Genomic DNA, 24,464 nt, shown 5'->3' on the forward strand with positions numbered 1-24,464 from the left:
AGCTCTACAATGACAAAAGTATATTGATTTTCACTTTACCATGAGGGAGGATCGTAAAATGAAACTCGATATTAGTAATAATTTTTATATATCTGAGAACTTAGATGCCATCTGAAAAATTCCTTTTGACCCATTAACCGGCAGAATTGTCAATACTTTGGTTTTGGTACGAAATCTCGAAAAATCATTTGAACGATATCGAGTTTGGATTGTCGAGATTTTGTTGTCGATCTTGTGTTAGTCGTACAAAGTGATTGTCGAGATTTTGATAGTCCGATAAGGTACACCCTAATGTTACACCAAATTCTTTTTTATAAATAGCCCCCGATTTTTTGGTATTTGGTATTATTATGTTATACGTGCATGTCATTCGATTATTCGAATGAGCTTAAACGAATTCAAATGACCCTAGTTTTACTATAAAACTAAAATTAGATTAAATAATAATAATCTTAAATTCCGGCCAACATAACTGTGCCAAATCTGCGCACGAAAATTCAGTCATAACGTAGAATTTATATTTTTTTCTGGGTTTCAATCGGTGGTATATCTGCAAACGCGAAAATCGAGAGTTAAAAACAAGGGTCAAAAAATCAACCTTTCAGTAAAATATCAAATAAAGACCTTTCTTTATATTTTGTATATTTTTTATATTCTCAGGTGGGAAGATTTCAGTTTGTACTTATGAACCGTTCAATTGATTCATATCGTATTTATATTAAATCGGCAAATACCGGTTGATATATGATAATGATGAAGCATGATGAGTAACGAAATGTTCTAGATACTTCGAAAAATATTATCAGGGGTTATATTTTTGTGTGGTATAATGGTTATGATTGGGGTTCCGGTCCTCGCTGAGTCGGTTATCTTCGTTAATTACGTAAATACGACAAAGTATCGGCGCCAAAATGTTTGGACCTTTGAAGTTGAAGGTGGCGCAGGAATGAGCATTTCAATTCTAAAGGAAGTAAATTTATGAGAAAAATAAGAACGATTTCAAAAATTTTGATGCACCTATGGAAGGTGGATATTCCTGGCGATACAAACGACGTTAAACTGAAAACACTTCCCGTTATATGGATAAGGAAAATATTACTATAAAAGAACTCGGAGGTGAAAAGTTGACTCCAATTAGTGATTTTGGCGACATCTCTATGTGTGACTCCAAGAACATCTGTGTCATCGTACAACCGCCACCGTTCTCCACTGGTAAGTATCTCCTAATTTTTTTACTTCTCGAAAAAAGATGATTTCACTTTTCTGTTTTCTATATAATGTATTGATCACCTTTGTCTCTGTTTGCTTTGTACTGGATCACAGATATATATTGTATCATCACAGACCTTTGTTATCTGCCTTGACAAGGTACATATGTGTAAGCTGGTATTTTTAATCGCGATCTTATATATTTTTAACCTAAACTTCTTTAGATGGTCTTGGTGGTACATCGCTATATAAGTCACTATATAAATATGAGCAGAATGCTTATAACATTGAGGGTATCTCTCTTACTGACCCGACATCAACCAAAGATCTGATTTTGTGTCTTGTCTGGCCAAAACACTTGAGCAAAAGAGGGTGGTTCTTGTCCAGGCATTCATTAGCCCAATTATTGGAGAATTACTTAATAATTAACTCATCAAGACTACTCAGAGTAATAAGAGTTTCATTGCTATGGGGATCTTTTGTGGGAAAGAGATGCGAATATGATACATTTTATGAAGATTGTTGGTGTAGAATGGTATGAATGGGTAGGACAGTGTCAAAAAGTTCCATCTATTTTAATATTAGACGAAACTCAGACGATCTATGAGGATGTGAATAAAGCTGATGAAAGTATGAAGGGTACAGGAACTGCAGTTGAATTCTGGGGTGTCATTAAATGTGCCTTCAAGGGTCAAATCTTAGTGTCATTATGTTTGCTTCATATGGAACTGGTAACAATTCTGTAGAACTAGCGGGCTCCTGTCTCTATACCATTTTGGAATAACATGGGGTCTTACAGAAATCAGATTTACTCATGAAGAGCTAGAAGCATATGTTAAGGATTGTTGTGGCAAGAACTTCGGTGATGACTACATTATCTCACAATTTATTAGGTATATCAAATATGCAACAGTTGGACATGTTGGTTTAGTTCGTCACATATTGCAACATACAAAGGATGCAATGCAGTAATAAAAGTTTGACTTGGAAAGAAATCTATATGTATCTTAATTCAGAAGATTTCAGCGAGACTGTTGATGATTGCCGTGCCGCACCCAACTCAGATTTCTTTCCAATGAGCAAATGAAAATATGGCAATATGTTTGCTTAAAAAGGAAAATTGGATTTACAGATTCTGATGATGATAAATATTTAATCAGATCTGGGGTTCTTGTTATCGATGATAATAATAATAATTATCGAAGAGGAACCGAGCATTAGGAAATGTTCATTTTCTATCATGTGATGTGGGTTCATATTATGGAATTGAGGGATATATAGATTTTTACATAGAAGGATTAGAATGGGCAATAGAGAGTTCTTAAGAGAAGGTTTGGATATGGAAGAACATAATAGAAGATTTGATAAAATTATTGGTGAATACAAAGAGATTGTAAAGGTTACTAAAGAAACAACGATTATTGATATTCGAAGTGAATCAAAAGAAGTTCGAAAACTCAAGAAGGGATTTGTACATGTATAATACTCTAAAAATTATGATTCATATATGATAGAATGCCTCAAAATCGGTAACAGATATTTGTGAAAATTAGGTTAGCGATGTTATTTACATATTTTTTTGTTTAAAAATGCGAAGGCATAGTTTAAAATAAATAAAAGTATAAAACTTATTATTATGAAGTTAAGTATTTTATTTTCGAATGTATGCTAACACAGCAAAAAATTAATCTTAAAATTCGAAATAAAGATCTTTATTCATAAAGAAATACATGGCTAAGTAAAATAATGGAGAAGTGAGGTAATTTACCGAGACCTAACGCAGTTGTGAAAATCACCAGTGGTGACAATCACAACATATTGATATTATATAAATTAAAAATTTATAACTGCATTATTTACGTATAATCTTTATATTCTTTTTTTATGTATGATAATTCTTATCGTAGCAGCAGAAAGGATAATAGACCACGAGAATATAATTATCAATTTCCAAGTAGGAGTATAAGGCAATACAATATTTTTGGAATTGAAGGTATTTGTTGTATAGTGAGTATCTAAATAAATGTAGAAAGAATATATTGAAAACGAGATCGCGGTTGATACTAAGAATGCTATATTTCTTTTTATTAAAAATAATAAAAAAAAAGTTCATTAATATAATAAATCATGTAAAAAGATATTTTTATAAATACATACCCGATAATGTTATTAATAAGTACATAACTAGCAATAATTCCAAATACATGCACGAGAGCAGCAAGAGGTAATAATAAAACTTGATTTGGATGAGTAATAAATTTAAGCTTTTTATTCGCGGTATTTTCTTCTTGATCATCCGAATGAGAAGGTAATACAGGTTTTTGTTCTTTTATATAATAATATGTATGAAGATAAATTCTCACGAATAAGATCACGAGTGTAAAATCCAATATTAAATCTGAGAAAAAAAGGTTAATATTTTTTATCTTTATGTTAAAAAAAAAATTGAAAGATGATTAAAAAAAATAATATACTTTGCGCTTTAAAAGCAATATAATCTAATGGCCATTTAAGTATAGTGATTAATAAATTAATTAAAACAATATAAGATGAACAAACAAAAAATACTAAAAATGTATTTTTATGAATTTGTCCTTCAAGTGTTAAAAAAAGGATAATTATTAATTCAATCAAATTATGAAGTGAATTGAGAGTAGACCAAAGTTTTCCCGATTCTAAAATATAATAATTCAAACTAGTAACAAAGACGAATAAAGAATAATAGGCTAACTTTTTATTGAAAGATCTTGTAGTAATATTAGAAGGGTTATTTTTAAGAGTAGTAGGATAATCGGGGAATATAAAATAAGATATATAAGCTTTTGATTTAGATTTCTTGTAAGAAAATATTATTGATATTATCGTTGAACAAAAAATCAACATAATTGGAACCAATGTTCCAGAATTTAAAATTTGTTGATCGAAATCTAAAAAGAAAAATAATTAGTGATATAGAGTGATATATGTTATATGGCAATTAATTTATGTACTTTCTATTTCACCATGCCATACTGGAGATCCTGTTAATTTCGATCTTTCTTGTTGAGGAGGTGAAAGTTTAATAAGTTTAAATGAATAAAGTATTCCTACTAAACAAATTACTGTAACCGAAAATAAAATGAGGCGACGCATTTTCATTGAAATAAAAATATTTTTTATGTTATTTATATAATATTATATTTGTCATTTGGTTATATGAAACTTGATGGCTAAGAAACATTAAAGGTTTAATTAAAGAACAAAATATACCTTAAAATGACATATAGATCATTAGGGAAGAAATGAGGCATAGTCATTTCAACTTTAACGATCCGGATCGGGTCAGATCTGAAAACTAACCGTTCACGGATGGTACTTAGAAAGTCAATCATTAGACCATTAGACAATTTAATCCGCACATTAACTATATACAGTTAGTAAACTAATCCGATTGAATCCGGACCGGATAACGCCTTCAGATCATCCAGATTACAAAAAAGTAAATTTTATATTTTATTATACCATATTATATGATTCCCGCATTACAAGGAATTTTCGAATATTGAATTGCGCAGCAATGAATTATTTGAGAATAACTCCAATGAAGTCTCAATTGCTACACTGTACTTACAATGATATAATGAGCCTCATTCAAAGTTTTTTAAAATTTCGAAAATAGCATTCATTGATTTATTATTAAATATTATCCCTATTATTATACTAAATTTGTAAATTAATGTTATATAGAAATTTATATAAATTGGGTTTTCAATGATTTTAAGATATCGTTATCGTCTCTTTTTTTAGGTAAAAATTTGTCATCGGAATTCGGAATAGTATTAATGAGTTATTTTTATAAAAGTAATATTTTTATCAACGTATTTATATCCATTTCATGATGATCACTAAATTATAATTTTAGAAATCTAGACACAAAAAATTGAGTATAAATGTCGAATTCTTTTTTTTCGAAAAAAATCTTTTAAAAATGAATATGAAGAAAGGACAACGCGTCATTATATTTTCAATAACAATAATTTGTTTAATAGGATTATTATATACTTTTAAATCCTTTAGATTTTCAACATCTCAAGAAACTTCAAAATTAACAGGATTTCCAATATGGTATGAAATAGAAAAAAGTAGGTTAAGAATTTAATATTTTTCTGCGGTGATACTTTTGTCCGATTTATATATCTAATAATAATAATTCATTTAGGTGAAGCTTCTATAGCATGGTTTGGATATCTAATTATCATAATTTTCTGTTCAACTCTAGCATCATTAATATTTACACATAATAAATCGATACCAAAAGTTTACATTTCTTACTTCATATTTCCTGATCATCCTGATTATAATCATTCTTCAACTCTTTCTACTAAATTTTTTAATAAAATTCTCGCATATTTTTCATTGTTTACATTTATTTCTGATTTAGCGTTACAAATTTTATACCCAGGAAAACTTTGGTCTTCATTTGATTCATTTCATAGTTTACTTGAGTTGATAATTATTCTTTACTTAACATTTGGTCAATTTAAATTTTTTATATTTTTTATCTGTATGAAATATATCATTTTAGTTAATTTATTAACCATTACACTTAAATGGCCTTTAGATGCTATTTGGTTCAAAATGCAAGGTAAGAGAAAAACATATAAAACATATCTGAAATACTTTACGCTGATCTTTTTCTTTCTTATATTCTTAAAAGATTTGATGTTGGATTTTGCTCTTGTAATTATATTCTTGAGAATCTATATTCGTACTTATTTGTATATAAAAAATCAAGATTCTTCACAATTTCCGGAAGGGAATGATCCACAAGAAGAATTTAACTCAAATACTAAATTTAGTAAATTTACAAATCAAATTATTTTATTACCTATTGCCGCTTTCGTACATATGTTTGGAACCATCGCTACTCTATTTGTTCATCCTACTGGGTAATTATTTAAATATGATATTTTGAAATTTTTTAAAATTTGATTAATTTGATTAATTAATAATCACTTTATTTATTATAGAGACATGATATTTATGTTATCACATGCTGTCTCATTCTTGATGTATACTTTTTATATTTACTTAGATACTCATTATACAACAAATATTTCCAATTTCAAAAATATTGTATTACCTTATACTCCTACTTGGAAATTGTTATTTATCTTCTTGTGGTCAATCATTCTTTCAATTTTTATTTTAAGAATTACTGCTTTATTTCTTCTAATTTCTGTATAATAATTATATATTATTACGCCATTTTACTTATGCTGCGTAATTCACATAATGACGTATCTAAACTTTATAAATTTGCAAAAACAGAAAAAATTAAATTGATATATAATTATTAATCACTTCATTAAAATTATTTCTCAATTCCATAAAATACATCGTATGACGTGTAATTAAAATGTATAAAATAAATATTATTATCTCATTTTGTTAAAAAATTTTTTCTCACTTCTTCCTTAACTTTTCTATTTTCAATATCACTTATATTCTTACTTAATGGCTACTCCAAAAGTACCAATAGTTAAAGGTCAATATCCAATTCCTTATAGAGATCTTACTGATCAAAAGAAAAAGTTTCGTTCTCATCCTTTGGGTCAATCCTCTTCTTCCTCTTATAATTCCATAAGTGAAAATGAGGATTATGAAGATGATGAATACGTTGTTGAAAAGATTCTTTCTCATAAAAATAGACCAGATGTAAATATTTAAAAAAAAATAAAAAAATTAAAGAGTTTATTATTATTATTTTATATAATATATTTTTTTAATATTAGGGACGTTTTCAGTATTTCTTGAAGTGGAAAGACTATCCGGATTCCGAAAATTCGTGGGAAGATGAGGAAAATATGTAAATATAAAGAATTTTTTTTAAACTTTTTTTTTTTTTAAAAAAAAAATATATATATATATAAATTGAGAATTTTTTTTTTATCAGTTACGCAACAGACCTTTTGGAAGCATACTGGCGTAATAAATCAACCGCAAGTTCTTCATCATCTAATGGTTATAAAAGATGTGTAACCTCTTATCCTAAACCTTCTACTAATGGGAAAACGAATGGACTTCAAGTTAAAAGTCAATTTAAAAGACGAGCATCTTTCAACAAGAAGAAATCGTCATCTCTCACTATTTTTCGTCAATCGAATGGAATCTCCAATCATGTTACTAATTCTTTGTCTAAACCAATTTCAACGACTAATGATTATTCTCTTGTTAAATACAGAAATGAAGATTCTATGAAATCAAATTCAATTCAAAAGAAAGATAAAATAATTGAAAAGGAAGTATCACCTCAACCCAAAATGCAAAATAAAAATGTTAATGATTCTTTGTCCACTAATAAAAATGAGGATCGTGAAATTGCACGTGACGTTTGTGATGTAAATGTTCGAAACTCCATTAAGGATGTTGATGATATTTCTTCTTCTGAAAGTGAATCCTCTTCCGATAGCGATGTAACACTCAAAGATACCATGGAAATAGATGATGAAAATGTTGAAAATGATGATAAAGCACTGTTGCCACAAGATGATCTGGAAGAGGATGAACAAATTTCTAACAAAGGTTCAAAGTCGAAATGTTCAAAAGTTAAACTTGGGCCAAGAAAACCAATAAGTAATAATCGTGTTTACGAAAAGGAAATTCTTTATGATGATAAAGGAATGAAAAGTATTATACGTAATATTGATGAAAATTGGGATCCTTATGTCAAAGAAGTTGTTGCTATTGAACCTCATGATAAACTACCGAATGTACTTTGGATTTATATTTCATGGTAAGCTAATGAAAATGATACAAGAAAGAAATCAAAATAAATTTAACGATAAATTTTTTTTTAGGAGAGGTGGTTTCACATCAGTTCATCTTAGTACGGAAGTCAATAAATTATGTCCACAAAGTGTAAGTAATAAAACATTTATTATAATGATTTTTTGGTAATAAACATAACATTCTATACATTTAATAATAGATAATTCAGTATTATGAAAAACGCATTGTCTTTAAAGGCAGTCTTAATTATAAGAATCTAACCGGACAATAAAATAGGAAAATTTCGAATTTTTCGATATAGATGATATAGAAGGGAGTATGTGTCATATATTCTGGTTTTGCTACATTTATATTTTATGTATATAATGTATATATATTATAGCTTATTTTAATTCACTTGTGGAAGTAAAAATATGTTAACAAATTTTGCTAAAAAGACAATATGAATTAACTTTAGGCATTAGATTTTTGAAGAATATCGAGTTATTTTTAGGAATATTAAAATAATTTTTTTGACAATTATGAATGAGATTACACATAATGATTGCAAACATTCTGCAAGAACAGTTTTAAGATGAATAAAATTTTAATATTTATATGGATTATAACATTAACTTTTGAGACAAACTTACAAACTTAGTCTTTTGCAGCTGCACTTTTTTTTCAAATTTTCTTAACAACTTTGCTTTGCATAGCTTTTTAGCCTTAGAAGAACATCCAAAGATTGCGAGAGGTATCGGAAAATGCTAGATCGTATCGCAATTTTCTTGTACTATAATTTTACACGGAATATTTGATTTTCGCGCATATATTTTTTATAATATTGTTCGATTATTATAAAATGACTATATTGAGATCTTTAGTGTGCTGTGTGCATCCTAGTGCTTCGATCCGGATGAAAACCGTCATCCGGGTTACACAAAAAAAGGACCCGGATTTTATCCGGATCAATCCGGATTCTAATCCGGGTCAAATAATCCGGATAGAAACCGGAATCCGGATTGGATTTACAACTGATCGGCAATAATTCTGGCCAGAATTCATAACGCCGGCCGGAATTACAACTTTAAAAATATCATTTTTCCTAATAAATCAGGATCTAATGAATTTCTTTTCCAAAGTGTAATATGCAAACTATGGAATATATTAATGTATTTCCTCCAGACTTAGATGTGGAAAAAGAAGACTTTATAGAGGAATTTTTGCCTGAATTTGAATCAGAAGAATAGTAAAAATTAATTTTTTTATTTTGTAATTTTTTTTTTAAATACTCTAACAATTTAGCAAAATTTTTTATTTTTAAAAATTTTTTTTTATCTTCATATTTGAATTGAAAAAGGTGTATTTTTTACATTTTTAAAGTTAATAAAATAAAGAACATTTAAATATATTTTACATTTAAAAAAAAACTATTTTACAGTTCTTTTCTAATTAGTCAGAACTGTTTTCGCGCAATAACTCGCTATCCAGTGATCGTAAAAAAATGATTAATGGATCATTAGAATCCACTCATAGAGAGCTTTCGAATGGTACCAAAATAACCTTTCTAGCATCAATAGATGGCGAGTTATTCATGTAAATATTTTAAAAATTATCTCATCATCTATCGAAGCTAGAAAGCTCATTTTAGTACCATTCGAATGCTCTCGATGCGACGATTCCAATGAGCCATTAATCGTCTTTCTACGATTACTGGATGGCGATATATTGCGCGAATATAGTAAATATATATGAAAACTCATCCGGATTCCGGTTCAAACCGGATATTTTCCATCCGGATCAAAATCCGGGTCAAAATCCGGATATCCGGATAAAAAAAAATCCGGATTCATCCGGATTCATCCGGATGAGACAGAAACGGATCGAAGCACTAGTGCATCCAGTGTTAATTGACAATTATCATACTTCACAAATAAGATGAGTAACAAAAATTCAAGAGCATTTAAACATTTTACCAAGTCATTATAACCTTGTTAACTTGAAAAAATATTTCATGCTTGTAACTTTATCAATCTTAAAATTAACATGTAAATAACCAACGATTGAAAAATCTCTTTAAATTATCATCAATACTATTTAAATCAATTCTTCAAATCATTTAAATCATTTTGAAAACGAATTAAATGTCGGTGATTAAATGGCATTATTGGCAATGTACTGTATGCACTCTTATTTCAGTGATTGTAAACGTTAATAATCCTAACAATTCCCAGTTCGCGGAGCGATCCTAGAGGAGTTTGAGATTTGTACAACCAATCAAATTGACCAAAATTAATCTTTATAAAAAAAAAAATTAAAAATTCAATTTTTTTTTTTAAAATGTCAAGATTATTTATTAATTCTAGATATGGTTTCATTTTAAAAAAACTTTTAAAAAGTAATTTAAAAAAGACATTATACTCCAATAAATATTTTTATTCAACAACACAAATACAAAAAGAAGAATTAACACCACTTGCTCAACAATTAAAGAATTTAATATCTGTACATATTTATGACACCATAGTTTTTATTCTATAAATTATTCTTTTGTTAAAAGATATTTTTAAAAAATTTTACTATAGGAAAAAGGACCTATATCAATAGCTACATATATGAAACATGTATCAACAAATCCAAATAGTGGATATTATATGAAAGGTGATGTATTTGGTGCTAAAGGTGATTTTATTACTTCGCCCGAAATTAGTCAAATGTTTGGTGAGGTAAATTAATTATAAAAAAAAAAAAAATTAATAAAAACTTATAACACTTACACTTTATTTTAATATTTTTATTTTATTATTTATGTAGTTGATTGGAATATGGTTGATATCACAATGGGAAAGTCAAGGAAAGCCACAAAAAACGCAATTAATTGAATTGGGACCAGGTAGAGGGACATTAATGGAAGATATGCTTCGTGTAAAGATTATTTAAATTTAAATTTATTCTTTTTATAAAATAATTTTATTTTTACGAATTTAATAATTTATAACGATTTTTTTAAATTTTTAAATAGGTGATGTCAAATTTTCCAGATTTTTATAATACATTAAATGGTATACATTTAATTGAAATTAGTCCCGAATTAAGCAAATTACAATTTAAAAGATTAAATGAATTTCGTGAAAATAATACTGAAAGCACGAACTATAAGTTTTATTGGCATAATACGATCAATGATATATTAGGTAAAAAATATAATTTGTTTTTTTTACAAATATATATATATATAAGATTTAAAAATTAGAAAAATAAATTTTAGACGGATGGTCTTTGATTGTTGCTCATGAATTTTTTGATGCCTTACCTATTCATAGATTTAAGGTAGTATATTTTTAATATAAAGTTTCAAACTTTGATTATTGATATTTATTTACATTTTAATTTAGCTTACAGATAAGGGATGGAGAGAATATATGGTTGATATTGATACTTCAATTGATAGGTAATTTTTTAATATTTCTTTTGAATACATTATCGTTATATTAATTTATTTATAAAAATTTTATTATTTTATAGCCCATATCATTTCCGTTTAATTCTTTCACCAGATTCCACAAAAGAATCTATAACATTAACATCATCACCACAATATACAAAATTTAATATTGGGGATTGTATAGAAATATCTTCGGACTCTTGGAATATTACTCAAAAAATTTCGAATCAAATCTCAAAATTTGGTGGTGCCGCTTTAATTATTGATTATGGTCAAGATTATGTACAAGACAATACATTAAGAGTATGTATGATATTTAACCAAGTTTATCATAATAAATAATATGATAGAAATATTTCATTCAATATAGGCTATTAGAGATCATAAATTTGTTCATTCTTTAAGTTTGCCGGGACACTCAGACTTAAGTGCTGACATAAATTTTTCTTATTTAAAAGAGTCGACTCAAGGAAAAGGTATATTATGATATAACAAAAGCATTTTTTTTTCCCCTGAAATTAGTGAAATATCTTACCAAACCATATTTACTTTATATAGTTAATACATTTGGACCGGTAACACAATCGAAATTCTTACACTCAATGGGAATAACGACAAGATTATCAATGTTACTTGATCAAACAACTTCTATTGAACAACATAAAATTTTATTTAATTCTTATAAAAGATTGGTTGACCCTTTAACAATGGGAAGAATTTATAAAGTATTAGCTATTAATCCTAAAAATTTTGATCAAATTCCATATGGATTTGAATCATTAAAAAAATAATTTTTTTTAAAAATTTTGCCAATGTACAGAAAATTCAAAAACGATGCACAAAATCTTAATTATTTTTCCCTCCTTTTCGTCTCTCATATTATTAAAACAGTAAAATAAAGAGCTATTAAACTATAATGATTGATAAAGTACTTTTTCTTCCATATTATATATATACATGCAAATTACTTTTCTATATAATTTTTGCATATGATTATAAAATTTTTTCCTCCTTGAAAAAATAAGAAGTTATGAAACATGAATCTTATTTTCTGAAGTGAACGGGTGATATTAGGATTAAATAAATATTATCTTGGAAATTTTGTGAATTAATTTTTTTTTTTTACTAATTACATACATCAAAAAATAATAATTTGTATTGTATTTTAAACTTACCGTCATAGACCAAAATATATATATATAATATATATAACATATGACTGAATCATTTAGAAAGACAAGTATTTGACAATATGTTTGCCACTGAATAATCATAATCTAACCTGATTACCAATTTCAGAGCCCTGCCTTCTGCTCGACGATAAAACATTGAAGGTGTATCACTATCGTGAGTTGCCGTTGGAACAAAAGCATGATAACCTGAATGAAGTGGTACATATGTTTGTCCGCCGCCATTATAGGATGTTACCGTATGATTACTTCCACCAAAAGGACTGGAATGAGCTGTCGAGTAGGGATGACCTTGCATAGATGATGGTTGATTAGATGTAACAGAATTATTGTTTGTCCTAAATGTTACTCCTAAAGGAATTCCATTAAAAAAATTGGATGAACCTCCTGCATATCCAGTTATTGTATGTGACCCATATCCTTGTGATTGATTAATAAATGGTGTAGTACCGTAACCAAAACCAACATTTTGATTGCTACCAAATTGTCCATTTGCATTGTTGTTTGTTTGATTAACATTGAAAGTTGAACCATATTGTCCAAAATGATTGTTTGTTCCACTTCCGAATGGTCCACTACCTATTGAATGATTTCCACCATCGCCAAATGGTGAAGTAAGCGAAGAACTATTTCCTGATAGTCGATTGGTGCCAAACTGAGTTCCATTACCTGTTGCTTGATTTCCTCCACCAACGAATGGTCCGTTAACAGCTGGTCCATCTCCTGTTGCTTGATTTCCACTAAACGGGGGAGGACCAGGCGCTTGTCCATTCACATTTGTCGAATTTCCTCCAAATTGTTGTCCGTTAACTGATGTTCGATCCCCGTTGAAGTTTGGACCATTTACAACATTTGTTTGACTTCCTCCAAATGTTTGTACATTACCGTCCGCTTGATTAGCACCAAATCCAAGTGGCGTTTGAGAAACGCCAAAATTAGTTCCTTGACCTCCAACCGCTTGGCTTATACTATTAGAATTAAACCCATTAGTGTTATTACCAAATAATCTAGTGATGCCATTTACATCATGTGCAACGTTATTTAAATTGTTTTGTTGGTTATTATTTTGATTAAATGTAGGCCACGATGAAACTGTGGATGTATTATTGTTTGCATTTATTATATGTTGAAAAGTCATCATATTTGGCTGTGACATCCTGCTTATGCCACCATTAAATCCCATATTATTAAACGAATTATTTAAGAAACTGTGATTATGTGATTGATACGGGGACATTAATGCACCATATCCTCTTCTTGGTTTACAATTATAAAATTCACATCTCCATGAAAATTCTGGAATTTCTGATTTAATATGTCTTTCTATTGCATCTCCAAAATGTCGTAATATAACAAAACCAACCATATTAAATGGTTTCATAATGTCTGCTATTATCTCACTTTGACCTTGTGCTGGATACCACTCTAATTCTTCAATGGTTCCAAAATCAGTTATAGCCATTTGAATTTCAGTTTGAAGTTGATTTATAGCTATATGAACAACTTTTTTAAGAGCTGCTACAAACGCATCAACTTTAGAAGCTACTGTAAGTTCTCCTGAAGTAACAGCAGCATCTTTAATTGGTAATTGGAAATAATCAATTTCTTGGTCAAGTTCTTCACGAGTCACTGCTACAAGATTTTTCTCTGCTCGATCGCTCCACAATATTTTTCCATTTCGATAAAATTCAAGAATATATCGAAATGCATACCCATTTCTATCAATAAAATATTCATTACCATTTTTTGGATGCAACATTTCTCTATTTCGTTCTTGAAACATTGTGCCAAGTAAAGTGTCGGGAAATGCGGTCAATGTTGAAGGATATGTCTCGTACTAAAATTAAAACATCGATTTTGTTGTAATTTAGATCAAATTAATCAAAATAAATAAATATTATTATAAAATCAAACCTTTACTCCTCCAACGTTGAGGATAATTGTCTCCTCACGGGCAAACATGGTTTCGTTTTCCCTATTGGGGCTTATTTGTGAAGTCATATATATATGGTTTATATGTTAAAAATTAGAAAAAAAAAATAAAAACTAGGACAAATAATAACATGACGAAAATAACGAAAAAAGGGGGTAAAAAATTAATTAGTTTAAATATTACTTTGAAAGTTTAAACCTTAATTTAAGTAATAATAAAAATCCATTTCGTAATTGAAACGAACCTTTAGAGAAATACTGTTTTAGCCGCAGTATTTATTAAAAAAGTTTTTTTTTTTAAAAGTATTATAATAGACCGTCATATTTATGCAATAATAAAGAAAAAAAAACTTTTAAAAATACCACGAGATTACCTCAAAATCAAGGTTCAAAAAAAAATGAATACAGGTGTATAATACGTAGTAAATGAAAGAAAGTTATCTTTTTTTTTAACCACAATTTTTTGCGTAAAAAAAAAGGTCCCACTTTATATTCAGCTAATCGAAAATTTCCGCCAACTTTATGCCGAATTTATATTTTATAGCTCTGTGTCACAAAGCACAAAAATTCGACGCCTTTACATGACATAACGCGTATTTTGGCTTTTTTTTTTTACATCTAATACACTGTATTTAATATGTCAACTCCAAGTAATTCTGGTATGTAAAATGTTATATAAACAAAATTCAGCCTAGTCAGGTTAAAAAATCTTTCCTTCTCAAATAATTATTTTGTAATTTATGTTTAATGACAAAGATGTTCAGGCAAAATTACGTGCGTTAGTTGATATGTTAGTTGGATATTTAAAAGAGACTAATAGTCCTAAAACATTACAAAGCCATGAAAATGTTGATGGTGAAGCTATTGTAAACGATCTTGGTATGTTAATTCCGCCCTTTTTATGCATTGAAATTAAATTGCTGATTTTTTTCTATTTACTTTTGATTTTTAGGTAAATTAGGAATAATTCTTGCAGATAATGCAACAAAGGTGAAAGAAAATATAGCAATGATTCTGTTACATTTTTATTTCATTTTTATTTTAATAGGAAAATTAATTTAAAAAACTTTTTTTTTAAAGGTAACAATTGCTTGCAAACCTCCGTGCATACCAATATCAGCTATACCAACAATTGAAGCTATGGGAGAAACATTATTTCGTATAAGTGGATATATTGAATCAATACCAATATCAACGGGGAAAACTTTAATTCAAATAATAAAATCAACAACAGAAGAAATTCTTTTCGATTCAGCAGCATTAGCAAACTCATTTTTGGATGAACCTGTAGATCCAAGTATTATAACATCAAAAGGGTATCTTATTTCGACTGGAGTTGTATGGGAAGCGTGTGATCGATTTAATAATTTACCAAAAAGTAATAAACAAGCTGTTATAACTAAATGGGAAGAAAGGTTAGAATTATTGAAGGATGCTATTTTAGAAATCAAAAAATTATTAGATCAAGAGGATAATCAGGGAGATGAAGACGATGGTTGGGATGAGATATTTGGCGAATCTATTAATGTAACATTATCAACGAAAGAAAAAGAAATTGTTGAATTATCTTTAAAATTATTTGATTTGGTGAAGAGACTTTTCAACAAAACGTTGAAAAGATATATAGTACCTTTGGATTTACCAACATATAATTCATCAAATGAAAAAGAAGAAACTGATGGAAATAGATCATTAACAAAGATTAATCAGACACTTGATCAATATATGGATTTATGTAAATTGATTTCCGATGCTGCAGATGAATTGGGAACAAGTTTGTATCCTCCTCAAGATTCAATGGCTATAGAATCAAAAGTTAATGATATTTCTTTACATTCTCAGGAATTGATAAAGGTAATTTTACCTTTTGCTTCCCAAGAGGATGTTAATTGGTTTAACGCTTGTGATACACAATTTAAAAATATTTTAGCAGCCTATCATAAAGAAGAATAATGAAAATACTTCACGTGTGCATGTATATTATCACTATCACGTGTGCATACCTCACGTAATACCTAGGGGATAGATAAATAAACGGGGGGACAACTCAGGGTTACACATATTTATGATCACAAGACAGAACTGAAGTCACATAAAATTGGTTACACAAAAAAAAATCCATATTAAATTTCGCAAAATTTTTAGTTTTTTTTATTTTTCTCAGCACACATACATAGAAGAGCAGCTGATGTTAAGAGTTAAGGTTGTGCGTGCTAGCTCTATACAAGCGAAGTTTTTTTATCCAAATATGACCACTGGTTGCTTTGTTCTTAGTTTTTATATGTTTTTACCACTTGATAATAGAAAGTTAGAAAATTAAACTTTTTTTTTACAAGATCTTAATAAAAAAATTATAAATATTTTTATCTAAAACATTTAAAAATAGTGTTTACTTCCTTTATTGTGTATTATTTTCAAGTATATAATAAAATTTTATATAATTTTGAGGTACTTAAAGTAGCTGATGCTAAATATCTTAAGAACTAGAAACGCGAAGGCGATAAAATTCACATCATGTATAGCTTCGCAATGTGCCGTCATGGTGTGATTGTATCATATCGTAATTATCACTTTTTTATTAAAATAAGACCATTGGGATTTTCAGATTTTTCGCACATCTATAGTAAACTATAGTAATTTATATATGGCTTCAGTTCAATCCGTGATCCATATATTTGTGTAACCACGAGTTGTCCCCCCCGTTTATTTATCTATCCCCTAGGTAATACATAGACATAGGTAATACGCCAACTTGTAACATTCACGTGACACACGTGACATAGAATATTAATTAATCAAATAAATCACGACCAAAGATGTATATTTTAATTTTATTTTTTAACATTTTTTTATCAAGTCTACTGTAGTAAATACGTAATGCTCAAAAATAAAATGAACTTTGATATACCGAATGATATATTTCTCGGTGTTCAATATTGTAATTTATGTAATAGAAAAATCGAGTTATGTAGTAGTTTGCACATTATTAACTCGTATCACGTGTTACATATCAGTTTACTAATTGCGAGACTTTTGCCCTTTTGTCTTCAACATTGGACAGGAGATGTTTGTTTGTTCTCGGATGGAAGAGTATATTTGTAGTTTTGATCCTTTTTTGTTTTTGTTGGTTTATTTGATTTATTTAGATTGGTAATCCCTACGGTACATAAGTGCCCGAAAGATCCATTCACTTTTTCAATATTTTCAAACATAATATTTTCAGCAGTAGTGTAAAAACTTTGTGATGTTTTTTTTATTTGTCAGCAAAGGAGTTTTTAATATTGAATTAGTTTAATTCTTTATATTTATCTATTTAGAAATTTTTTATATCCAATTATAATACACAATAAACGGTTTACGCGCTTTTTTATAATTGAGACTACTGTAGTTCTATTAGTGTACTGATCATCAATTTCTTAATGAATAAGCTTAAAGCTTGCTTTTATATAATGACACGAAAAATAAACTTTTATTAATACATTTATAACAATTCATTACATCTCTATTATTAATAAACTTTTGCGAGCATGGAAAAAAACCCCATAAAAAGAATCCAAATTCTGAAAAAATGATTACGACGAAATTCAACACTTTTCATTCTCTATTGATCATTTCTTTGCATAAGTGCTTCCTTTATTCTCTCAAAAAACACTAAAGTTCTAAAATCCGCAAAATTTCTATATTTTAACCATGCCACGCAGGATATCAAAAAAACAAGTAAAGCAAGAGATTTACTTCAAACCTGTTAGAAAATCAACAAGTACTGTTGCTGACTGTCAGCCAGCATTGACAATTACAGGACCGGATCTTCCCATTAAATACTTATATACCGGAAACGGTATCCGGGATAACTGTAAAATAATTTATAATTATTTATTAGTTGTTTGTTATTTTAATCTAACTTTATAAAATTCATTTTAGGTTTAAAATTATTTTATCAATCATTGCTGGATGCGTGTAATGAAAGAGACAACGAGATAACACGACTTAATATGGCAGAACTTGCTAAGAAGATCGAAGAAAGTATTTTTACTAACACTGGATCAAGTCCTTATGATGTTAAATATAAAACGTGTTGTAGAAGTAAGCTTTGGAATCTACGAGACAAGAGAAACTCTGAATTTGTAAATAAAGTTATTAGCGGAACTATCAAAGCTGAAGACGTTTACAAATTGACGGGAGATGAAATGCTTTCTCACGAAAAATATTATCAAAAGCAATCAGAAATAAGGAGGATGGTTGAAAATTGTGTCAGATACGAATCAGATTTAGTACCAATGAAACTTGAGTCAGACGGTTCATTGAGTTCTTGCATGTCTGGAGGTAGTGGAGGGACTGTTTGGGTTTCCCGTAATATGCTTGATAAATCTTAGTGTTTTATATGATTAGTAATGGTCTAATTAATAGATGTTGCATATTAATTATATAGCATATACTTAGACTCATTGAAAATTAGATGCTGTAATAATATTTGTTATTTAATAATATAATATAATATACACAATATGGCTTAATAATTGCAAGAAAAATATCACATACCCTATTCTTCCTTTTTTTTATCTTTGTTGCTCTGATTTGAAAGAAGGATAAAAATAATATATTCAACACATAAAACAGTATTAATTTTCGGAGTTAAAATGTATTTCATTGATTTAAAAATTACGCTACCTGTTAAAAGTAATTAAATACTGATGATTGGCTTTCGCGTAACGACTGAACCGGTTCCTCGTGTTACAATTCAGTGATTGGACAATTTACTATCCGCAGTATGGATAGTCAATAAATCATTTATCTGACGAAAAGAAATAAACTTAGCATTTTTTTTCACAAATTTTCTACCATGCCAAAAAATATTTTAAACATAAAGAAATTATTCGATAAAACCTCAAAAGGTTAGTTTTGTTATTTTTAAGCATATTCTTTTGTTAGTTTAGAACTAAAATAATTGCCTTGATAGATAAAAATTTAGAGAACTTTAGTAAAACCTCTGTAGACATTCTCCATAAGGCTGAACTAAATTGATTTTCTGTTTAACAAAATTCCCCTCTCAAAAATTCTAAGTTTATATAAGCATTAAAAAAGGAAAATCATCAATTTTTAATTTTCCCTCAAAAATTTTGATTTTATGAAACAGAAGTATTTACAAAGTAGGTTAAGCGTGTCTCACTTGTTTGAAAACTATTTATCAGTTCAGCCTATCTCACTAGTTTGAAAACTTTACTACACATTTATCTTTATTTCAGTTCATTCAGCTGGTTGAACAGTTTAGAAGAGCCATGGCAAAAAAAGTTGATAGCGGAGTTTGTGCTACCATTCATGTAAGTACTTATAGATACAATAAAAAAACTCTTTTATAACTCATGTTATAGGCCTTTATTTTTTTTGTTTTTTACTCCTCTCCCCTCATATTTTCAAAATTTGATAGTTAATAATTTTAAAAAATTTGAAAATTATTTTGGCCCCCTTCCCTCTCTTTTCTCAATAAAAATTCGTGTTAAACAGAAAATCCAATTGATATGGCCTAACTGGGCAAAACAATTGTTAAAAAGACATAAAAATGATGATAATGAGGATCCATTACTTTTGATTGAATGGGTAGAACTTGGTTTACTGTGAAAGATCCTCAGCATACCAAAGTTAATTGTACGTGTATAACCTTAATATTACATCAGTAACATCACTGAGGATTTGCGTATCTTCCAAACGACACAACTATAGATGAATGGGACTTTTGGAAAAGTTTTCTCTGGCAAATATCATGGCCGAGCTGTTACTTGGAAAACCTGTGATGCGGATAAAGAAAAAGAAAGGAAGAAACGTTAAGGGTTGAAGCGAATATATACTCAACTTTAAAGAAATGTCAAGGTATGAATCTTTTTTTCGTGTGATATTTATTGATATTAACTTGTTTATATTGCAATATTAGGACACGCTATTCCAGTTTGTTCTATGAAGGATATATTTATGACGGTTATCTCTATACATTGGCATTACAACTAATTGAAGATGCTTATTATATAGATCCAGCAGTACTTACTATAGAAGAAAAACAATCAATGGTAAAACAACTGGAGTCAAATACAGTTTTGGCGTCTTACATAATGATATTTCTCAGAGAAATATTCCCTCTGAGCCAAAAAGTCGCCATTTCTTTTTGGTTAAGCTAAGTTCATAGGTACTAAATCACAAAGTTACGCCTTCAACGCAATCGAAAATTCTCAATCCACTTCGGCATCATCTTTTTCACCTTCAAAGCTTGCAAACATACAAGGAGGAAAAGAGATTAAAAAAATTGTTACAATTTTAGTCATCTAGATTAATATATTCATTAATTTCAATTTAACATTATATTATAAATAATTTATAATGCAAGTTAGACTTTTGCTCCGAAGCACAAAAATGTAATAAATTACAAAATAAATAATATATTTGTGCAAATATAAAGCTTTTCAAATTACGTAATAAATGTCACTGCCCTATTAGTGTGATTGTAGCTGATTATATCACATGATATCGATCTAATTTCCATAACAGAAATTTTTTTTTCTTTAAAAAAAAAAATGTATTTGTGGGATGAACGAATGAAAGATTTTATATCTATCCTCCAATGTAAACATGCTAAAGAAGAGATTGCTGGAACTCAAAACAACGATGGTTCTTTCGATATATTACCCGGCCAAATTATCGACGAACTTGCTATAGTTGCAACTGAAAATATTTCTTCTTCCATTCGTATTACCGATGATCGTGTCAAAAAACTTAATACCAAAGTATGGAACACATTCATAACAGTAGCCTACTGCAATATAGTGTTAGGAAAACATAAATCAAAATGGAAAGCTCAAAGCGAAAAGGCCTGCGCTTGGTTGCATATTCAAATTGGTGATGAGAAATTAGAAAATAAGATTTTAGAATCTTGTGAGAAAGCAATTATTGAGAAAGTTATTAATAAGAATATTAAGAAAGAATCTTTTTGGTCTTCTACACTCAAAGGTGTACTTAAATATAAAAGTGAAGATGTATCTGCTACTCTTACTATCCTTCAATCAATAAACACTCTTGAAACAGTCAAAAATATTGTTGATAACCAAAAGGCCGATGGTTCTATTAATTTAAACAAAACCATTTCCGATCAAATTAATATCTCTTCTGACAACATACAATCATCAATTCAGATTTATGGTGTTAGTGAAAAATTAAAAAAAATCTCAAAAGATGTATGGGAAACAGCCTTGTCACTCCGTTACTTAGCTATTACTTCTCAATCCCGAGATCAACATAAATTACAATCTGAAAAAGCCAAAAAGTACCTTATCGGAGATCTCAAAGACATAGAATTAGTAGAAGAGCTATTAACTACTTCGGAAAAGATTATTATTGAACAAAGGGTCAAAAAAGAAAATGAAGATGCCATGGCTACTGTCAAAACCTCTACCACAACCGAAAAAGCAAAAGAAATAGTATCATCCCAAAAAGAAGATGGATCCTTAAAACTCCCTGACGCCGTTTCTAAGGCGCTTGATTTTGAATCTAATGAATCATTAGTTTCATCTATTAAAACTTATTTCATCAATAAAGGAACGAAAGCACCAGAGAACAAAAAATTACTCGATACCGCTATAATCTTATCCTTCCTCAGAAAAACATCGTCTACTGACACTTCACCAGAATTGAAAGAAAAAGTTGCAAAAGCAGAAAAATATTTGAAGACTGAGTTAGGAAGTGATGAAAAAATTAAAGAATTACTTAAAAAAACCGATACAGCTGTTGTTGATCTTGCAACGAAAAAAGTGAAAAAAGTGATCAAAGAAAAAGCGGATCAAGTGATTGTTGAAAAAATTCAAGGAGCTGTAACTGAAAAAGATATCACAGAAGTCATTGAAACTCAAAATAATGATGGATCATACAAAAAAATATCCGACCAAATTACCGAAAAACTTGGCATAACTATAATCGAAAATATTTCATCTTCCATTCATATTATTGATGAACGTGTCAGAAAATTCGATACCAAAGTATGGAACACATTCATAACAATAGCCTACTGCAATAAAGTGTTAGGAAAATGGATAGTTCAAATTGAAAAAGCCCGCGCTTGGTTACATGCTCAAATCGAAAATGAAAAATTGGAAAATAAAATTTTAGAATCTTGTGAGAAAGTAATTGAGGAAGTTTACAGTAAAAAGAAAGAATTATCGGCAGATAAAGTGAATACTAACAAGGCATTTTTAACTATTCCTTTATTATCAACTTTGGTCATTTTATTTTTTCTTGAATATGAAGAATATGATAAAATGATTGAAGAAAATATTTTCACACAAATTAATGGGAGAGTGAAAGTTATTATTAGCCAAAAATATATTAATGAAATTGATAATCAGATAAAAAATTTGCAACCTATTAAAAAATTGCTTCTGGAATATTTGGTCATTCAAAAAAATAAAAGAGCTAATCACATAACAAGGCTTGTCGAAAGTTGTAATTCATTTTTCCAAGATCTTTTGAAGAATGAGAGTAACACATATTTGATACCTTTAGCTATTACTTTTGCAATTGTGCATCTTACTGTCTTAAGAGAATCTATAAAATTAAAAATGGTAATGTTATAATTCTTATTCCAGAATATTTTGTATTTAAAAAAAAATGTTTCTTTTAAAAAAAGAACATTATCCTTTTTTCAGCCAAATTTCGGGACTGATGAATTAAAAAAAATGATTTCTCAATATCAAAGTTATTTTACGGATTCTTTCGATCAATTCTTTATGTGGAGAATGAATCAAATAACAACAAAAACTTTGATATCTAATGATTCAAACTCAAAATCACTCTTTTCGTTTCGAGCTAATGGCGAACTTAAAGATAATATTAGTAATAAAACGGTGAATTACATTGCAAAATCTTCTAGTGAACAAATTTTTACGAGAGTCTTTGACCTTATCAAATTAAGAATGCTAAATGAGGCCAAAGCAGAACTTATGAAAATGTTTTTACCCATTTTTTCATTAGATAAATTCATTCCCAATAATAAATCATCATGTGAACCTTTTAATATTAGAGGCTTTTGGATCGGACCATATGGAGTTGACACTTTTCCCGACGGTCAACACAACTTTGATGATAATAGTAAATTATTGTATAATATATCTGAAGATGATCCTGGTGTTATCACAAAAATTAAATTAAGGAATGGTTCAATAATTGATAGTATGCAAATTTTTTACGAAGATGGTAGAATCGGAAGAATTGGAGATGGAAAAGGCGGAAGAGAATGTGCCATTTCAGATCTGGATGAATTTTCAAAATACATTATAGCTGTAAATTTAAAGTTTGGCAGAGGGCTACTTTGTGGTATAGAATTTATTTTTAGTGATGGTAAAACTACGGGAACCCTGGGTGATCATCCTAATGCTTGCAAAATAATTGAAGAGATTCGAATTGGTCCATTTGGAAATCATAATGAATTTAGGTTATCAGGAATTATTGGAGGTGGGGGAAAGATAATTGGTAACGATCATGGTGAAAATGTTGCTCATATAGCATTTTATTTTCAATATGTACAAGATATATAACGATTATAACGATTAATCATTTTTTATAAGTCGTATTAGATCTATATAAAATAACTTAGTAACGATCATGGTGAAAATGTTGCTCATATAGCGTTTCACTTTCAATATGTACAAAATATATAACGATTATAACGATTAATAATTTTTATAATGAAATCGTATTAAATCTACTTTTCATTTGTAATAATGGATAATTTATTTTTTTTACGCACGTTTATATTAATTCTGTAAATCAAGTGACAAGAGAAGCATGTAACAAGTATTTAATATATATACTCTCACTATATGTGAGTTTGTATTATATATAATAACATATAATAACCATTAATTAAATAATCTGATATAATTAATTTAAAAAAAAAAACTTCC

The 24,464-nt window shown here is 28.6% G+C and overlaps 10 protein-coding genes across 10 annotated transcripts; 7 read left to right on the forward strand and 3 right to left on the reverse strand.

Annotated features, from left to right (window-relative positions):
• Window positions 1–1,079: 1,079 nt before the first annotated feature.
• OCT59_019343 (uncharacterized protein) lies at window positions 1,080–1,461 on the forward strand (the record flags this gene model as incomplete). Its single annotated transcript, XM_066135970.1, has 3 exons — window positions 1,080–1,216; window positions 1,324–1,368; window positions 1,434–1,461. The coding sequence occupies 3 exons, from the start codon at window positions 1,080–1,082 to the stop codon at window positions 1,459–1,461; spliced, it is 210 nt and encodes a 69-aa protein (XP_066005209.1).
• Window positions 1,462–1,709: 248 nt separating this feature from the next.
• OCT59_019344 (uncharacterized protein) lies at window positions 1,710–1,955 on the forward strand (the record flags this gene model as incomplete). The annotated part of the gene is made up of 1 exon (XM_066135971.1): window positions 1,710–1,955. One exon carries the CDS (start codon window positions 1,710–1,712, stop codon window positions 1,953–1,955), a length of 246 nt encoding a protein of 81 aa, XP_066005210.1.
• Window positions 1,956–3,078: 1,123 nt separating this feature from the next.
• Window positions 3,079–4,341, reverse strand: OCT59_019345 (uncharacterized protein; the record flags this gene model as incomplete). Its single annotated transcript, XM_025321073.2, has 4 exons — window positions 3,079–3,289; window positions 3,367–3,607; window positions 3,684–4,136; window positions 4,200–4,341. 4 exons carry the CDS (start codon window positions 4,339–4,341, stop codon window positions 3,079–3,081), a joined length of 1,047 nt encoding a protein of 348 aa, XP_025169825.2.
• An 835-nt stretch (window positions 4,342–5,176) lies between these two features.
• On the forward strand, window positions 5,177–6,435 carry OCT59_019346 (uncharacterized protein; the record flags this gene model as incomplete). Its single annotated transcript, XM_025332599.2, has 4 exons — window positions 5,177–5,330; window positions 5,408–5,833; window positions 5,906–6,137; window positions 6,219–6,435. 4 exons carry the CDS (start codon window positions 5,177–5,179, stop codon window positions 6,433–6,435), a joined length of 1,029 nt encoding a protein of 342 aa, XP_025169826.2.
• Window positions 6,436–6,705: 270 nt separating this feature from the next.
• On the forward strand, window positions 6,706–8,251 carry OCT59_019347 (uncharacterized protein; the record flags this gene model as incomplete). The annotated part of the gene is made up of 5 exons (XM_066135972.1): window positions 6,706–6,906; window positions 6,984–7,057; window positions 7,145–7,984; window positions 8,049–8,109; window positions 8,180–8,251. The coding sequence occupies 5 exons, from the start codon at window positions 6,706–6,708 to the stop codon at window positions 8,249–8,251; spliced, it is 1,248 nt and encodes a 415-aa protein (XP_066005211.1).
• Window positions 8,252–10,299: 2,048 nt separating this feature from the next.
• Window positions 10,300–12,329, forward strand: OCT59_019348 (uncharacterized protein; the record flags this gene model as incomplete). The annotated part of the gene is made up of 9 exons (XM_066135973.1): window positions 10,300–10,464; window positions 10,545–10,685; window positions 10,774–10,884; window positions 10,982–11,153; window positions 11,228–11,289; window positions 11,355–11,410; window positions 11,485–11,707; window positions 11,775–11,880; window positions 11,963–12,329. 9 exons carry the CDS (start codon window positions 10,300–10,302, stop codon window positions 12,193–12,195), a joined length of 1,269 nt encoding a protein of 422 aa, XP_066005212.1. The 3' UTR covers window positions 12,196–12,329.
• On the reverse strand, window positions 12,044–14,983 carry OCT59_019349 (uncharacterized protein). Its single transcript, XM_066135974.1, has 4 exons — window positions 14,901–14,983; window positions 14,509–14,578; window positions 13,264–14,431; window positions 12,044–13,173 (listed from the first exon to the last, which is right to left on the reverse strand). The coding sequence occupies exons 2-4, from the start codon at window positions 14,554–14,556 to the stop codon at window positions 12,629–12,631; spliced, it is 1,761 nt and encodes a 586-aa protein (XP_066005213.1). The 5' UTR covers window positions 14,557–14,578; window positions 14,901–14,983; the 3' UTR covers window positions 12,044–12,628.
• A 180-nt stretch (window positions 14,984–15,163) lies between these two features.
• OCT59_019350 (uncharacterized protein) lies at window positions 15,164–16,846 on the forward strand (the record flags this gene model as incomplete). The annotated part of the gene is made up of 6 exons (XM_066135975.1): window positions 15,164–15,185; window positions 15,283–15,405; window positions 15,479–15,516; window positions 15,607–16,380; window positions 16,457–16,501; window positions 16,691–16,846. The coding sequence occupies 6 exons, from the start codon at window positions 15,164–15,166 to the stop codon at window positions 16,844–16,846; spliced, it is 1,158 nt and encodes a 385-aa protein (XP_066005214.1).
• A 1,331-nt stretch (window positions 16,847–18,177) lies between these two features.
• OCT59_019351 (uncharacterized protein) lies at window positions 18,178–19,174 on the reverse strand (the record flags this gene model as incomplete). The annotated part of the gene is made up of 9 exons (XM_066135976.1): window positions 18,178–18,185; window positions 18,269–18,295; window positions 18,364–18,377; window positions 18,564–18,576; window positions 18,628–18,642; window positions 18,802–18,884; window positions 18,963–18,985; window positions 19,066–19,071; window positions 19,142–19,174. The coding sequence occupies 9 exons, from the start codon at window positions 19,172–19,174 to the stop codon at window positions 18,178–18,180; spliced, it is 222 nt and encodes a 73-aa protein (XP_066005215.1).
• Window positions 19,175–21,033: 1,859 nt separating this feature from the next.
• On the forward strand, window positions 21,034–24,292 carry OCT59_019352 (uncharacterized protein). The gene is made up of 2 exons (XM_025321078.2): window positions 21,034–23,123; window positions 23,208–24,292. Exons 1-2 carry the CDS (start codon window positions 21,087–21,089, stop codon window positions 24,093–24,095), a joined length of 2,925 nt encoding a protein of 974 aa, XP_025169834.2. The 5' UTR covers window positions 21,034–21,086; the 3' UTR covers window positions 24,096–24,292.
• The last annotated feature ends 172 nt before the right edge of the window (window positions 24,293–24,464 follow it).

This window comes from Rhizophagus irregularis, chromosome 28, assembly GCF_026210795.1.
Source record: "Rhizophagus irregularis chromosome 28, complete sequence".
NCBI classification, from domain to species: domain Eukaryota; kingdom Fungi; phylum Glomeromycota; class Glomeromycetes; order Glomerales; family Glomeraceae; genus Rhizophagus; species Rhizophagus irregularis.

Coding starts and splice junctions, on each gene's coding strand:
- OCT59_019349 (XM_066135974.1), bottom strand. CDS start 14,556: ATGTTTGCCCGTGAGGAGACAATTATCCTCAACGTTGGAGGAGTAAAG. Junction 14,432..14,508: donor TCAACGTTGGAGGAGTAAAG/GTTTGATTTTAT, acceptor TTTTAATTTTAG/TACGAGACATATCCTTCAAC. Junction 13,174..13,263: donor TGGAGGAAATCAAGCAACAG/GTAATGGAACTC, acceptor ATCATTCAATAG/GTAGTGGACCATTCGGAAGT.
- OCT59_019352 (XM_025321078.2), top strand. CDS start 21,087: ATGTATTTGTGGGATGAACGAATGAAAGATTTTATATCTATCCTCCAA. Junction 23,124..23,207: donor AATCTATAAAATTAAAAATG/GTAATGTTATAA, acceptor TCCTTTTTTCAG/CCAAATTTCGGGACTGATGA.